This window comes from Canis lupus, chromosome 3 (genome assembly GCF_003254725.2).
Source record: "Canis lupus dingo isolate Sandy chromosome 3, ASM325472v2, whole genome shotgun sequence".
Classification (NCBI taxonomy): Eukaryota; Metazoa; Chordata; class Mammalia; order Carnivora; family Canidae; genus Canis; species Canis lupus.
In genome coordinates this window covers 1,656,537-1,672,041 of record NC_064245.1, presented here as the reverse complement: position 1 = coordinate 1,672,041, position 15,505 = coordinate 1,656,537, and the positions used below count along the sequence as shown (strand labels likewise).

Below are 15,505 nucleotides of genomic sequence, written 5' to 3'. Positions count from 1 at the left end.
AAAATTCTAGAACAAGGCCCAAGAATTTACATTACAAATAAGGATTGCATGTGATACAAAGTGTATGAAAATGCTTTTACAAACAGTGCTATAGGATAATGACGGTCAGAATTTCTCAAAGTCATCTTTTTTGCATTCTTCAAAATGCAAATAGGTAATTTTTTTTTATTTTCATTCAGTAGGTCAACTAATCTAGTTAGTTCAGCATAGGGAGATAGTTGGTATAGACTCTGACGTCAGCTGCCTAGGTTGTCTCAGATGTACTGTTTACTAACTATATTTTCCTGGACAAATAAACTCCTAGTACATCAGTTTTCTTGTCTTTGAAAGAGGATAATATCAGTATCTAGGCATACTCTTGTTGTAATGGTTAATGAATTAGCCTAGACTAGTGCCTGACATATAGTAAGAACTCAATAAATGTTAACTATTATCATCCTTTATGACCCATCAAGCAAAATGTTTCTCAAAATTGGAATTTCAAGAGATCAAGCAAAAATTCTGCGCATTTAAATACATTTTTATCATCTTCCCTCATGTTTTTCTTTTTTTTTTTTAAGATTTTATTTATTTATTCATGGGAGACACAGAGAGAGGCAGAGACACACAGGCAGAGGGAGAAGCAGGCTCCCTGTGGGGAGCCCAATGTGGGACTCAATTCCAGGACTCTGGGATCACACCCTGAGCCGAAGGCAGACTCTCAACTGCTGAGCCACTCAGGCGTCCCTCCGTCATGTTTTTCCAGCTCAAAATTGTCTCATCTAGAGACTATGCTACCAATGTATCTCACACCTGAAACTAATATAACAGTATGTTAACTAATTGGAATTAAAAATTTATAAATAAGTAGAAAGAGAGTTAAGTAAATAAACAAATGAAAATAATGGGTGCCTGGGTGGCTCAGCACTTGACCATCTGCCTTCAGCTCAGGGTGTGACCCCAAGGTCCCGGGATCAAGTCCTGAATCGGGCTCCCCGCAGGGAGCCTGCTTCTCCCTCTGCCTGTGTCTCTGCCTCTCTCTGTGTCTCCCATGAATAAATAAATTAAATATTTTTAAGAAATTAAAATAAGTAAAAAATAGAGACCATGCTACAAAACTTTTGTTTTGGCATTTGAGCACATGCAGACCTTCCTATACCACAATACCCATGGGGAGGCATATTAGTCTTCTTGGGCTGCATTAACAAAATACCATGGACTAAGAGTCTTAAACATAAGAAACTTATGTATTTTCTCACAGTTCTGAGGCTAGGATTTCCAAGATCAAGTTGCCAGTGGATTCTATTTATGGTGTGGGCTCTTTTCCTGGCTTTTAGATGGCTGCTGTCTCACTGTGTCCTCACGTAGGAGACAGTGAGATCTCTAGTGTCTTTTCGTATAAGGACACTACTAATTCAGACATGTCAAGTCCTACCATCATTACCTCATCTCCAAATACAGTTACATGGAAGGTTATAGTTTTAACAAATGAATTTTGGGGGACACAATTAAGTCCATAGAAGCAAATGTTAAATACAAAATTGGTATTTATAAGCATAAATAGAAATTTCTGTTCAATCAAAAAACACTAAAAGGCAGCACTTTAGTGACTGGCCAGAGACCTCACTCTAGAATTAATAGATGTCTGACTCTGTGAAAAGCTTGTTTGATACAAAATCTCAAAATGAAAACGGAACATGCTGAGTAGTCATCCATTTTTCTAGATTCTTTAAGTTCTGCTCCCATATCAGATCAAATCACCAGGAAATTATCTTCACGAAAATTATTACTTTAGCTTTCCATAACACTGCCATCACAAAAGTATGATTTTAAGTGTTTTTTCATATTAAAGCCTTTATATAAAAATGGTCCATAAGAACACTATTTGACTCATTCATAAAAAGACTATTTATATATTTATATACCATTTAGAAAATATTTTTCACTATCATTTATATCTTTATATATAAATAAAATAGGATCCCCAGGATATAAGGTGTACATAGTAATAAATGTTAGGAAAAAAAAAATCCTTCCTCACTGACATTTTCTCATTATAACAACATTAACAACCACATTAGCAACCATAACATCTATTAACATTTATTAGACCTTTACTATGCGTGAGGTGCTATGCCAGGTGTTTATATGCTTCCATGGCTTTTTCTCACAAAAAGTCCTATGATTTGAATGGCAGTCTTTTAATAATTATCAGGTAAAGAAATAAGTCAGGAAAATTAAATAATTTGACCTAGGATTCCAAGATATAAGTTGTAGAATTGAAATACAAATCTGTGTGACTTCAGACTGGTTCTCTCACTCTAAACTAAAAATTCACTTACTTGAAGGATAAAATTATGAGAAAAAAATCATTTTCAATTAAATACAGCAACAGCTCCAAGTTCTTTAAATCATCTTCCAAAAAGACAAACTTATCTTCCCCCATAATCATGTTGACAACACCCGCACAGATGATACTACTTTTGGAGCTCTTTTCCGTGATCTTGTAAAACTGGTGATCATTATCAATGATCATGCACACAGGGCAACCAAGACAAAATCATTTTCCCCATGTGGAAAAATCAATCAGGGATGCTACAAGAATCAAGTTATAATGAATCACATCAACAGTTTTTAAAACCTATTATTTGACAGTTAAAATATTCAACTAGGCATTTGTACAATCATGTTAAGTAATGTTTTTCCATGGTAATGACTGATACAGGAAAGCCAAAAATCCAGTATGAACATGAAGAGGAGACTAAAAATTTATGTCCAGAGGTTATACGTTCTTTGATTCTGACAAAGATGGAGAAAATTTTCTCATTCTTGACAACATGTCTTTAACAAAACAGTCATCAGATAATCAACGTACTTCAAACATTTCCCACAAGAAACCACAAAGATGCTGTAAGTATTGAGGACTTCAAATTATTCAGAATCATTAATGAGACAAATCTTACTTATACTATCTTTGGCTTGTACAATAAGTTTGATGTCATAGACTTTTGATTGTAGGGGAGGCAATTTTGATACGTGTATCCTCTTTATTGCAGATCAAATCTTTAAATATATTGTACAACCAGAAACATCTATTTGTCCACTTGGATTGAGAAAATATTGACAAAATACTGGTTATTTATCTCATTGCTGACTTTAAGTATAAGCATAAAAAGGACAAAAATGAAAGCAAAAGAACCATCCATTGCGTCAGCATCATTTGTGAATATACAAAGGTCAACTCCAACCAGAATTCAGTTTATTAGAGCTCTCTACTGCTCTATTATAATACCAGTTAAAGAACAAAATAATGATACCATGTGATCTGTAGGAAACACTCTGTGATCTATAAATTGTTGGTTGGTTCAATGAGATTCAGAAACTCCTATAAGATTTAATCAATTACCAGAAATTAAACAAAAGTATCAACCTGAATGAAATATCATTTATGAATCCAGATGGCTATCTCACCTATGGTCACATATGAAAATATTCAGAATTTGCTGTTTTTTAGATGCCCTGCTTTTTCTTTGGTACTGATTTCACATCAAGCAGAAAGAAGTATGCTCATTCAGATTTACAAAGATGAGAAAACAATGACCAAGGATGAATATATGTTTGACAAGTTCAAGCTCACAGATAGATTTCTATAATGTGTGCATTGCTTGCAAGGAAGAAAACTCACATAAATGTCAGTGAAATTCTCAATAGGTCTGCTGTTGACAGAGAAACAATTATAGGGAAAGAGTATAACATTTGAGCTAGGACAATTTGGGGTGTGTTGTCTAGGAAGCCAAACAATATAAACCTATAGGTGATAAGCAGAAAGACAAAAATCTCTTCCAAGAACTCACCCAAATTCTGTATCTGTACCATTAAAATAAATTATTCAGGAGAAGATGAGAAACTTCAAAGAAGATCAGCAATTAGCAGTGAATGCAATGAAATCATCAACTGGCTAGAGAAAAAAAAAATCAGACTAAGGAGGAAAAAAATTTTGAGTATCCACAAAAAAACACAACCCGTCATCGTGAGATTATGCCAGTGGTCAGGGGTCATGGCCAGCAGGAAGCCAAGAGGCTGATGGGAATAGATATCCTCCCCATGGAGAAATGTCTACTGGACTCATCACTGAAGAGAACAGTTAAAGAAAACAGAAATAAATAATTCTACACAGCTAGAGAAAAAAAAATTGAAAACCTAAAATTTGTAGACAAATCTGTTCAGTGGCAGTTTTAAAATCATATATTGAGGAAGATTTCTGGTCATTTTGAATCCTTAACAGTGTGAACAGCAAAAGAGGTGAATGCCTTTTCACTTTATCAATACTATAAAAATGGAAGAAATATATATACTGATTTGTATACTAAAGACTAAGAATCTATTCAAAATTAACAATCTTAAAAAAATTGAAACAAATGAAAAATAATCTTCCTATAAAGTGGGAAAAGGAAGGACAAGCAAATTACACTCAGAAATGACAGGTTCCAAGTTATTGTATAAACCAAAAGTGTATTAAAAGTTATTTCAAAATATCAAGCAAGTTTTTTAAAAACTGAGATTAGTATCTCCTACTAAGTTCTTACTATTTAAAGTTATATTTACACATAATTTATGCCAAACCAGTGATTTAAGGTTCTGCAGTCAAATGCTCTACCACTGAGCTATATCCCCTGAATTATGGTTCTGAAGAAAGAAACTATATGCTGCCTCCTTCCATACTTTTAAAATCTTACAATTATATTTGAAATTCGGTGATTTAATTACATAATGAATCCACTATTATTAACTACCCATATAGTTAACTATTATGTGCTAGATACTGCTATGTTCTAGATGCTGGATTAATACAAATATACTTCAGACATGATTCAGTCTCAATTGTCTCATAATTTAATGGAAGTTAGAGTCATCTATACAATATACTATAATAATATATAGATTGCAATAATATTCATAAAGAAAAGGTCTAGTAATCCTAAAAGGAAACTTTTGAATTAATATTGTCCCTATAGTACTCTTTTATTTTTATTTTATTTTTTTAAAGATTTTATTTACTTATTCATGAGAAACACAGAGAGAGGCAGAGACACAGGTAGAGAGAGAAGCAGACTCCCTGAGGGGAGCTTGATGCGGGACTAGAGCCTAAGACCCTGGGATCACAACCTGAGCCAAAGGCAGACACTCAACCATTGAGCCACCCAGTTGTCCCAATATATAGTACTCTTTTAAAAATAGAAGTATTTTATCCTAATAGTTGCCTTAAATAATATCAAAATGACCTTTAATCTTGAGACTTAAGACAGGTATACTTTGATGGAGTATAAAATGTCAGATGTGAAGAATGTACTACAATATTTGAGTAATTGAAGAGAAATCCTCTGAATGGGAAGAGAACAAGACAAACAGTAGATACCTAGAGAAAATAGAGAAGATTGATAGAGAAGTCCTTATGGGGAAAAGAATAAAAAAACTTTATACACATTTCCTAAATTTTCCTACGGTTATCTTTGTTTTCCAGGAATATAATGTGAATCATAAACAAACTGAATCTACTTTATATTTAAGTTGTTTTAATATTGTCAATTAAAAATTTCCATGTTATGGAATATTCTTTCTGCATTTGTAAAAAGTCCAAATAAATTGAAAATTGTTGCCCACTTCACTTTCTGTGAAAGGCTTATTGCTATAACATAATAAAAGCCACATATGAAAAGCCCACAATGAATATCATATTCAATGGTTTCCCCCTGAGAGCTTTCCCCCTGAAGTCAGGAACAAGACAAGGATGTCCAGTCTCAGCACTTTTATTCTGCATAGTACTGGAAGTCTCAGGCACAGCAATCAGACAACAAGAAGAAATAAAAGGCATCCCAAATGGTAAGGAAGAAGTAAAACTTTCACTATTTACAGATGACATGATACTGTATATAGAAAACCCTAAAAACTACATCAAAAAACTATTAGAACTGGTAAATGAATTCAGTAGTCTTAGGATACTAAAATCCTATGAGGATTTCCTGTGAGGAAATCTGTTGTATTTCAATACACTAATAATGAAGCAGAAAAAGAGAAATTAAGAAAATGATCCTATTTATAATTGCACCAAAACTGATAAGATACTTAGGAACAAAGCTAAGCAAAGAGATAAAAGACCTGTACTCTGAAAACTATAAAACACTGATGAAACAAATTGAGGAAGACACAAAGAAATGGAAAGACATTCCATGCCCATGGGCTGGAAAAACAAATATTGTTAAAATGTCTATACTACCCAAAGCAATCTACACATTTAACGCAATCCCTGTCAAAATACCAGCAGCATTTTTCACAGAACTAGAACAACAATAACAAAAATCCTAAAATTTATATAGAACCACAAAAGACCTCAAGTAGCTAAAACCATCTTGAAAAAGCAAAGCAAAGCTGGAGGCATCACGGTTCCAGACTTCAAGTTATTTTACAAAGCTGTAATAATCACAAACACTATGGTACTGGCACAAAAATAGACACATAGATCAATGGAACAGAAAACCAGAAATAAGTCCACAACTAATCTTCAACAAAGCAGGAAAGAATATCCAATGAAAAAAAGTCTCTTCAACAAATGGTGCTGGGAAAACTGGGCAGCTCCATGCAGGAGAATGAAACTGGACCACTTCCTTACACCATACACAAAAATGAATTCAAAATTGATAAAAGACCTAAAGAAGACCTATACCCATAAAAATCCAAAAAGAAAACAAAGGCAGTACTGTCTCTGACATTGGCCATGGCAATATTTTTCTAGATATGTCTCCTGACCAAGGGGAAATAAAAGCAAAAGTAAACTATTGGGACTATATATATATATATATAAACATTTTGACAGCAAAGAAAATAACAAACAAAACCAAAAGGCCATCTACAAAATGGGAGAAGGTATTTGCAAATGACATATCTGATAAAGAGCTAGTATCCAAAATATATAAAGAATTTATACAACTCAACACTCAAAAAACCAAATAATCCAATGAAAAAAGTGGGCAGATGACATGAACAGACATGTCTCCAAAGAAGACATCCAGATGGCCAACAGATACATGAAAAGATGCTCAACATCACCCATCATCAGGGAAATGCAAATCAAAACCACAATGAGATATCACCTCACATCTGTTGGGATGGCTAAAATCAACAATACAAGAAACAGGTGTTGGTGAGAAAAATGAACTTTTGTGCACCATTGGTGGGAATGCAAACTGATGTAGTCAGTGTGGAAGACAGTATGGAGGTTCCTCAAAAAGTTAAAAATAAAACTACCCCACAATCCAGCAATTGCACTGGGTACTTACCCCCAAAATACAAAAACATTAATTCAAGTGGACACATGCACCCATGTGTTTCTAGCAGCATTATTTACAATAGCTAAATTATGGAAGCAGCCCAAGTGTCCATCAATAGATGAACTTTCCTATTCAAAGATGATGCAGTAAATATACACAATGAAATATTATTCAGCCACAAAAAGAATGAAATCTTGCCATTTGCAATAACATGGATGGAACTAGAGAGTATAATGCTAACCGAAATAAGTCTGAGAAAGACAAATACCATGTGATTTCATTCATATGTGGAATTTAAGAAAAAAAAATGAAAAAATGAGCAAAGGAAACAGAGAGAGAGACAAACCACAAAACAGACTCTTAGCTAAAGTGAACAAACTGATGGTAACCAGAGGGGAGATGGGTAGGGGGATGGGTTAAGTAAGTGGTGGGACTTAGGAGGGCACTTGTGATAAGTGCTGGGTGATGTATGGCGTTGTTGAGTCACTATATTATATACCTGAAACTAATACAACATTGTATGTTAAAAAATAAATAAAAGTAAATAAAAACAAAATATAAAATATAATAAAAGGCTTATTGCCATATGTAGACAGAGACATTGAGAAATAATTTACTTACAATTATCTGACATTCTTGAAGAGAAATATTCCAAAAGACCTAAAATACTTGTTTCCTTCAATTCTGGTGGTTCTCTGATTTATCAATGAGCAAAATATTTTTTTGTGAACTTTTACAGACACAGAAACCAATAAAAGCAGTTTTTCGCAAATTAGAAGTGGTCGCATACAAGCAGATTTCTGCAAGAATTGTCGTATATATGTAGACTACATTCCAGGCCCAGGAAAAATTATCTACCTTGCAGCTTTCTTCCTAAAAGGAGAAAACGGTTATTAGATAATCAAAGTACATTCTGTCATAATTAAAACCGTATATTGTACTTGTGATAATAAATACCTTCAAATTCTATAGAGTTGTTAAAGGACCATAATCAATGAATATTTCTAAAATGTACTCATTAAAAAACAGATTTTCTGGGGGTAGATTGCATAAAATCTAGCTCAAAGGATAAAAAATACAAATAGCTAAAAGGAGTATAAAGAATAACTTTTCAATTTCCTTAGTAATCAATAGAATAAAAATTAATACAATGAGATACCAAAATGGTATTATATTATATAATATTATTATATTATATAATATAAATAATATAATTATTATTATAATTATATTACAAAATAATCTTTTTTATATAAAATTCAATTGTGTGTGGCACTGAATATATTTTTCATAGGAAAGCAAGACAGTTATATCTTCTGCATAGAAATCTGGAGATCTATCTACAAAAGTCTATTATTTAATAGACTATGCAATTTAATTTTATGCATCTATTCTGAAGTAACAGTCATAAACACAGATAAAAATTTTATGTTTGAGAATGCCAGTTCAACATTATTTGCAATTAGCTATGAATAATTAGAAACAAACTCAATGTTCAACAATGAAGAAACAGTTAAATTATCTCATGTACACCAAAATATAAATTTTAATAATATATAATTATAATGAAAAATGTTTTCATGATATGTTTTAAATTATAGGGAGCTAAACCATATATGACTCTATGATCTCAAGTTTGTGAATAAAATTCAAAGTCCCTCTCATGTATATGTGTGTGTGTGTGTCTATTATCTACCTTCATATCTCTACATCTCTATCTAACATCTATCTATCTATCCATACTGGGATATACGGCAAATGTGCATTTCCTTTTATATTTAATTAAAATTTTTATTACAAGGTTATTCTCATTATAAGCCTTGATATGATATACAGTTTAAGTAGTGGCAAAAATAAAATTTCTCTTCTTTTAAAACACCTAAATTAACGATATATTGTTACCTGATTTTGAACAGACGTAATGCTTAAAAGAAAATCTCTCATTAGTTCCATTAAAGCTTTCAAGCAGGCCATGTTTAATTTGGCAGCCTCCCCAAGGACCAAAAAAGCCAGTATTGAATCCAACCTAGGAATTTGTGAATAAAACAACAAAGACCTTAATTAAAATAACAATAAATAATTTTTAATGAAAAAGATGGCCAGAGTTAATGAATATCTCAGATTACCAGATACATTCACTTTTAATAAAGACCAGTATTGGTCGACACTGGTTGTGATTTAAGTCTACAAGAAAGAGCCACAGTTTGACAAGATACTTGCATTCAGATACGTGTCCTGTCAAAACTTTGAGAACAATAAATACTACAAAAGATCACATTTCTTCATAGATCCTGTATAACGAGCAATCAAGGGCTCTGGTTCTACAGTGTTCCCCAGTGCACCTAAGAGGTGAATTTCAAGAGTGTTTTCCTTTAAAACAACAACAACAACAACAACAACAACAAATTGTAAAATGGTCTTCCTAAACACTCCAAAAGTTCAGATTCATTTTATAAAAAGTGTAATTTCTCAAAACCCATATTTCAGTTTGAAAAGAAGACTGTCAAGATTTATCACTCAGAATATTGTATAACTGGGAAATCACACAAGAATTTATTAGTCATAAATGTACATATATTTGATAGTTTCAGGAAATTACACATTTAGTGTTATTTTGACCCAAGTGAAAGAGATACAGTTTGAAAGAGACTTGGTAAGAATGCAAATGTAAAATTGCCTCTACCTACAACTGCATATTGCCTTGATTTATCAGCCACTGATAAAGAGTTAGCATATTTTACAACTATATTTGAATTTCACAACTGTGATATTTCAGGCCAGTAAGTCAAGTTCATTATCATTTTCAAAAGGAACCACCTCTAATCCTGGGGAAAAAAGACAATTCTTTATATTTGAATAGAGCTTTAAAGATCTCAATGTGCTTTCACATGAATTATCTCACTCATTGAACCAATTTTTTGACATATTCAAGACCTCTTTGAAATCTTTTTTTTTTTTAATATTAGAAAACTGAGACATAAACAGATCTGGGAGATTTATCCAGGTTCCTGTTTTAAACGAGGTTAATGATAACTAAAGCCTTCTCTCACCTATGGGTATTTCCTGTACTCCTTTTTCCAAGCCATTATTTACATACATAGAAACTAAACCTATCGTGGTGATCATTTCACAATATATACAAACATCAAATCATTATGTTGTACACCTGAAACGAACACGATGTTTTATGTTAATTTCACCTCAAAAAAAAATTAACCTTAATCTGACAATGCTGCCTATTGCCTACCTAATATTGTCTGTTCCTTCCTCTCAGAACTAAACCTCAGTTTTGTTCAAGATGGCAAAATGCTCGGTTAACATTGCTCCTCAAAATGGAAATACTCTGTATCTTGATTGTGATTACACAAGTGTATGCATTTGTCAAAATTCATAGATCTGTATACATAAAATATATGAATTTTATTATATGTAAATTACATCTTAATCGATTTGACTTAAAAAATGAATCCTCACATTCCCTTGAAGCTTGGAATAGCCACAAACTGTAGATTTAGTCAATGAGAGATACAAACGGAAGCCTATTATGAAAGGCTTCTGGGTAAACTATCATTTTTCTGATTAAGAAAAAGATTAAATTTAGATAACAGGTGATTTTTTCCCCCTTTGCTCATCCTTTCCCTGCCCCTTGGAAAACATACATGGTGCCAGATGGTAGACCAGATGTCTTGCAACAAAGCAGGTGCATGTCCAACACTACCAGTGGAAAAAAAGGAAGCTAGAAGGAGCTTGGGTCTTGAGTTTCTTAAGAATCTGCATATCAGTAGTGCACTGCTTGTTATGTGCAGTAATTAAAGCCCTACCTGGTAATGCAGTTGTAGTTAGGTTACTGTTACGTGCAGAACTGAATCCTGACTGATAGATTCGACATGATGCTTACCAGCATGATCTTGGAGTCAAAAATTACAGATGGAACCATAGCTCTGCCACTGATTAGGTATAGGACCTAGGGCAATTTGCGTAGTCTACCTCAGTCTTAATCTAGTCATCTAGTAAATACAGCAAAACCTACTTCTCAGAGACGATTATAAGATTTAAATAAAATACTCTATGTGAAATGGCTAGGTTCAAAACATTGACCTGAATCGAATTGCAGAAAGACTGTTCCTTCAAAGTCAAAGGCTATGAATTTGGTAACTTTTCTCTGTGAATTCCAAGAGTGACTGAGGTCCAGATACCCTCCAAGGTGAACAGCCGGTGAGTCATTCTCTGAGTACTCCTCACCCCACTTCACAAGAAGGTCAAGCAAAGGAGAGGATAGCCTCGGAGTTTACAAAAATTCCTTGCCCCTGAATATACCTCACTGTCCTACGATTTAGGTTCTTTTGTTCTCTTTTAAGTCAAGAAAATATTAACTAATGTAGGGCAGGCACTCGCACTAAAATAAGGATGAGAAAAGATCCATGAGTGTCAGCCACCTATAGTAGAAAAGTGTTTCAACACAAACACACTATTTTCAGTCAATGCTATTGAATGCAAAGTTTTCTGTAAGTGTAAATACCTTTGCCAAAAATAGCATAGAAACACCGATACTTACAAATTGGAGTTGGTTAAAATTCAAAACTTAAAATCAATGCACATGTTGATGAGGTTTAGGAATTTTGCACTAGCTTCTCTGTGAACTCACTGCAGTGCACCAAGTCTCAATTATTAGTAGACTAACCTGGTTTGACAGTGCTGTGAATTAAATATGCATAAAGTAATTAAAAATATGATAAATTCATATTTATGATAGATAAATATTATAAAATTTCCCCTAATTTTATAAATAAAGAAACTAAGGCAGAGGTTTACTGGCTCACCCAAAATAGCATAGTTACTTGATTCATTCTACCTTTAATTTTTTTCTCACTTTTAAAACTAATATGACTCACCGCACACTGGTAAATACCTCAGCTAGCCTTACTCCAGCCCAGTGTTCCTTCTGCACTAATATGAGCCAGCTAAAATATTTCAAATAAATAAATATGTAGATAGATCGGCTAAAATACAGTAACAGGAGGCTTTATAAAAAGCTACCGATCTATCTATCCGTCCACACACACCCTTATAAAAAGGTTAGGAGCATCAGCATTTAAGACATTTTCCTAGGTTCTCTTTACTCCTCTCTATCGCTTCTTCAATGGCCAAATTCCAGTTTTGAAAGATGGAATGAAAATGTCTCCAAGTCACAATCCTTACAAGGGTTCTCTCAACCTTTCAGTAGATACCTCGGAAAACACTGAGAACGTCAAAAATCCACATAACCCTAAAAACGAGAGAGATGTCACTAAGAGCAGCACCTCCTAGGGAATTTCCAGAATGGAAAATGGGAATTTCCAGAATGGAGCTGGATTAAGAACAGCAACAAGGAGCACACACGGGCCGCCACAGCAGCCTGGTTTGCCCCAAGGAAGGTTAAAAGGAAAAAAAGAGATCCCTACCATCTACGGGATTTTTCCCAGATCCAGAAAAGGAAAGCCAGTCCCTTACTTTGGAGGGCTGGTTTTTTAAGGAGCCAGAGAATTGTTTCTGTGCTTCATCCTTGTCTCTCTCATCTGGCAACTTCCAGATGACGAAAAGGGTAGAAAACCAGGCGGTGGCAATGTGTGTGCAGGAGGTGGGAGAAGGGGAACACTGTGATGGGAACTCTGCAGGGCACCTTCTCCTCGAAAGCAAAATACCAAAATGTAGGAAGAATGCGGGAAGGTCCCTGAGGACCTGCGTGTTGAGTGTTGCTGCATTTAGCAACTCTGTGATGGAGGCTGTGAATACAAACCTCTTGTTTTAAAATACCAAGTTTTTACAGATTTCTCCTAGGTAATGAGGTAAGTAAAATAGAAAATGGGGGATATTAAAGCAAGGGCAAAGGGGACTAGCAGTCTGAATGCTCAGGGAGGAGGATCGTGAGGATCTGAAAATGATCCTTTACAGGCACCAGAAGACATTTTTTATTTTTAGAAGACTCTTAAGCACCTTTCCATAAAGCCAAGGAAGGGGAAAAGACCATCAAGAGCCTTGATCCCGACATGAAAGGAAGTGTGGTCAGAAACCAAGAGATTGCGAAGAGATTAAAATTAAAACATATAATTCAAATGCACGAGGAGGAAGTTACTGCAAAAGTTGCCTGGAAGGGAGCCCTCTGCCCTCCCCCTGCTGGAGTGCTCTGGCTCTCTCTCTCGCTCTCTCAATAAGTAAATAAAATCTTTTTTTTTTTTTTTTTTTTTTTAAAGAAACAACCAAGGAAACATAGAACCAAGGGGGGAAAAAATCTGTAGTACCATCAAAAAAAAAAAAAAAAAAAAAAAAGGCACTTTAAAGATTTTAAAGTTCTGAAGAAAATGGAAAAAGAAAACCTTTCCAATGAACGATGAGAAGCCAAAAATTAAATATAAACTTTAGCGCGGGCGTATATGGCTGGTCCACTGCGGGGTAATGTATGATCCCAGCAGGCAGAGGAGCTGCCCACTGAGCACGGGCATGATGGGCATTCGGCGGGGAGGTCTCCAGGACCCACGGCGCCCACGGGGCCCACGGAGCCAGGCCTGTGCACAGCCTCCCGGGGCAGGCCCTGCTGGGCGCAGGGAGGATTGGGCCCAGCAACGTCCTGAGGCGGCCAGTGAGCCAAGGCGATGCCTTTCACATCCTGGCTGCCAAATCACAAAGACGCTCCTTAAAAATTAAATTAAAAAATCTGAATTGAGAATAAAATAGAAAAAAAAAAAAAGAAGTCAACTGGCTTTGAACACCTAATCATAACTGTAAGTTAGGAAATGACACAGCAACATTTGGAGATTTAAAGTGGGGATTAGAAAAAATAAAACTGTGAGCGCAGGAGTCTGTTTCCAGACAGAAGGAACATTCGGCTTTTCGGGGGGAAGAAGAGTGACGAATGCTACGCTCGGGCCACAGCTGTGTGTCAGCAAGGCCGGCCCCATGCGGGGCTGTCCTGGCCCACGTGTCCCTGCCTGGTCGAGTGCACCCAAACCAACCAAGAAACGAACAGTACTTCACAGTTTCTGAGTGGGAAATCCCGGTGGTAACAGGAGGACAGTGAGGGGGGAAGACAAGGTAAAGTTTAATAAGTCAAAAGAATTTCATAAATATGACCCAGAAGATATGACCCTTACAAGTTAAATATAGATCCATGAACTCCTCCTTTCCGGAGGGGACGGAACACGTTCCCTAGTGATCTGACCTTTATGTTTATCAGAAACTCCAGGTTGTATTAACAGTCTCGGAAGGAAAGGTTGAGCCAAGTGAATGAATCTCGGTCCGCATTGCCCCTGACCAAGGCCCCGCGGAACTTGCTTCCTGATGTTGACCATTTAGGGAGCCTGATGAGCAGGATGCCTCTCGCCTGCGTGGCCCGGGTGCTGGCACTCAGAGACGACGGCCTCGTGGGCCTGGTGGTCTGCAGGCGGGCTCCTCCGGCTGGCCCAGCGTCATTCTCGGAGCCGCAGGGCTGGCACGTGGGACAAGCCAGGGAGGCTCAGGTGGGCCACCGATGGTCACCCCCCCACACCGCAGTCCTCGCAGGTACTTCATCCGCTTGGCTCCTGGGGGGTAATTAATTGCAGTGATAGGACCTTTCAGGATGTTTTTGCTCCTCTTGTTTTGTTTTGTTTTTTGGATCATGGCAACTTATGAGGCCCCGATGTCCTGTCAAAATAGTGCATACAAAATGATTTTTGGCTGGAGAGTGGTGTAATCACGTGGAGGTTGTAACCCTGGGAGCAGAGGAGGCCAGATCATTGAGGGTAGGACATGGGCAAGGAGGCCAGTTCAAGAGCTCCAGGAGTCCCTCCCGGGACAGCAGAGGCCTACACCAGGGTGCGACAGGGCCGGTGGAGAGCTGAGGGACAGCCTGAAGGGCAGCAGCTCGGGGAAGAGGCCATGTGTCAGTAGGCAGAAGAAAAGACAAATCAGCTGTGACTCAGTAGGACATGGGGTGCTAGGAGAGCCCCCGAGGGCGCAAGGGGCCCTCAGAGCTCGTCCCCTCCACCTCCCTAAGGCTCTCCGAAACGGCAGCTGCCTCTGCCTGTCTGCCAGCCGATCTGCTCACAGGGGATGAGGGACTTAACCAAAATGACACACGCCGCAGGTGAGAGTACTGGAACCCAGGCCTTGTGACCTGAGGTCGAATGGTTCCTGCGGCGGCACCTTGACCTGTGGACCAAGGCCTGGCCACACGTTCACCCCTG

The 15,505-nt window shown here is 36.5% G+C and overlaps 1 protein-coding gene across 1 annotated transcript in view; it reads right to left on the bottom strand.

The window, feature by feature from the left end:
- Window positions 1-15,505, bottom strand: part of TMEM232 (transmembrane protein 232) — a 207,980-nt gene that overhangs the window by 143,172 nt on the left and 49,303 nt on the right. Inside the window, 3 exon segments of the mRNA XM_035714594.1 lie at window positions 7,926-7,998; window positions 8,001-8,177; window positions 9,207-9,330. Of these exon segments, the coding sequence (XP_035570487.1) occupies window positions 7,926-7,998; window positions 8,001-8,177; window positions 9,207-9,330 (374 nt within the window).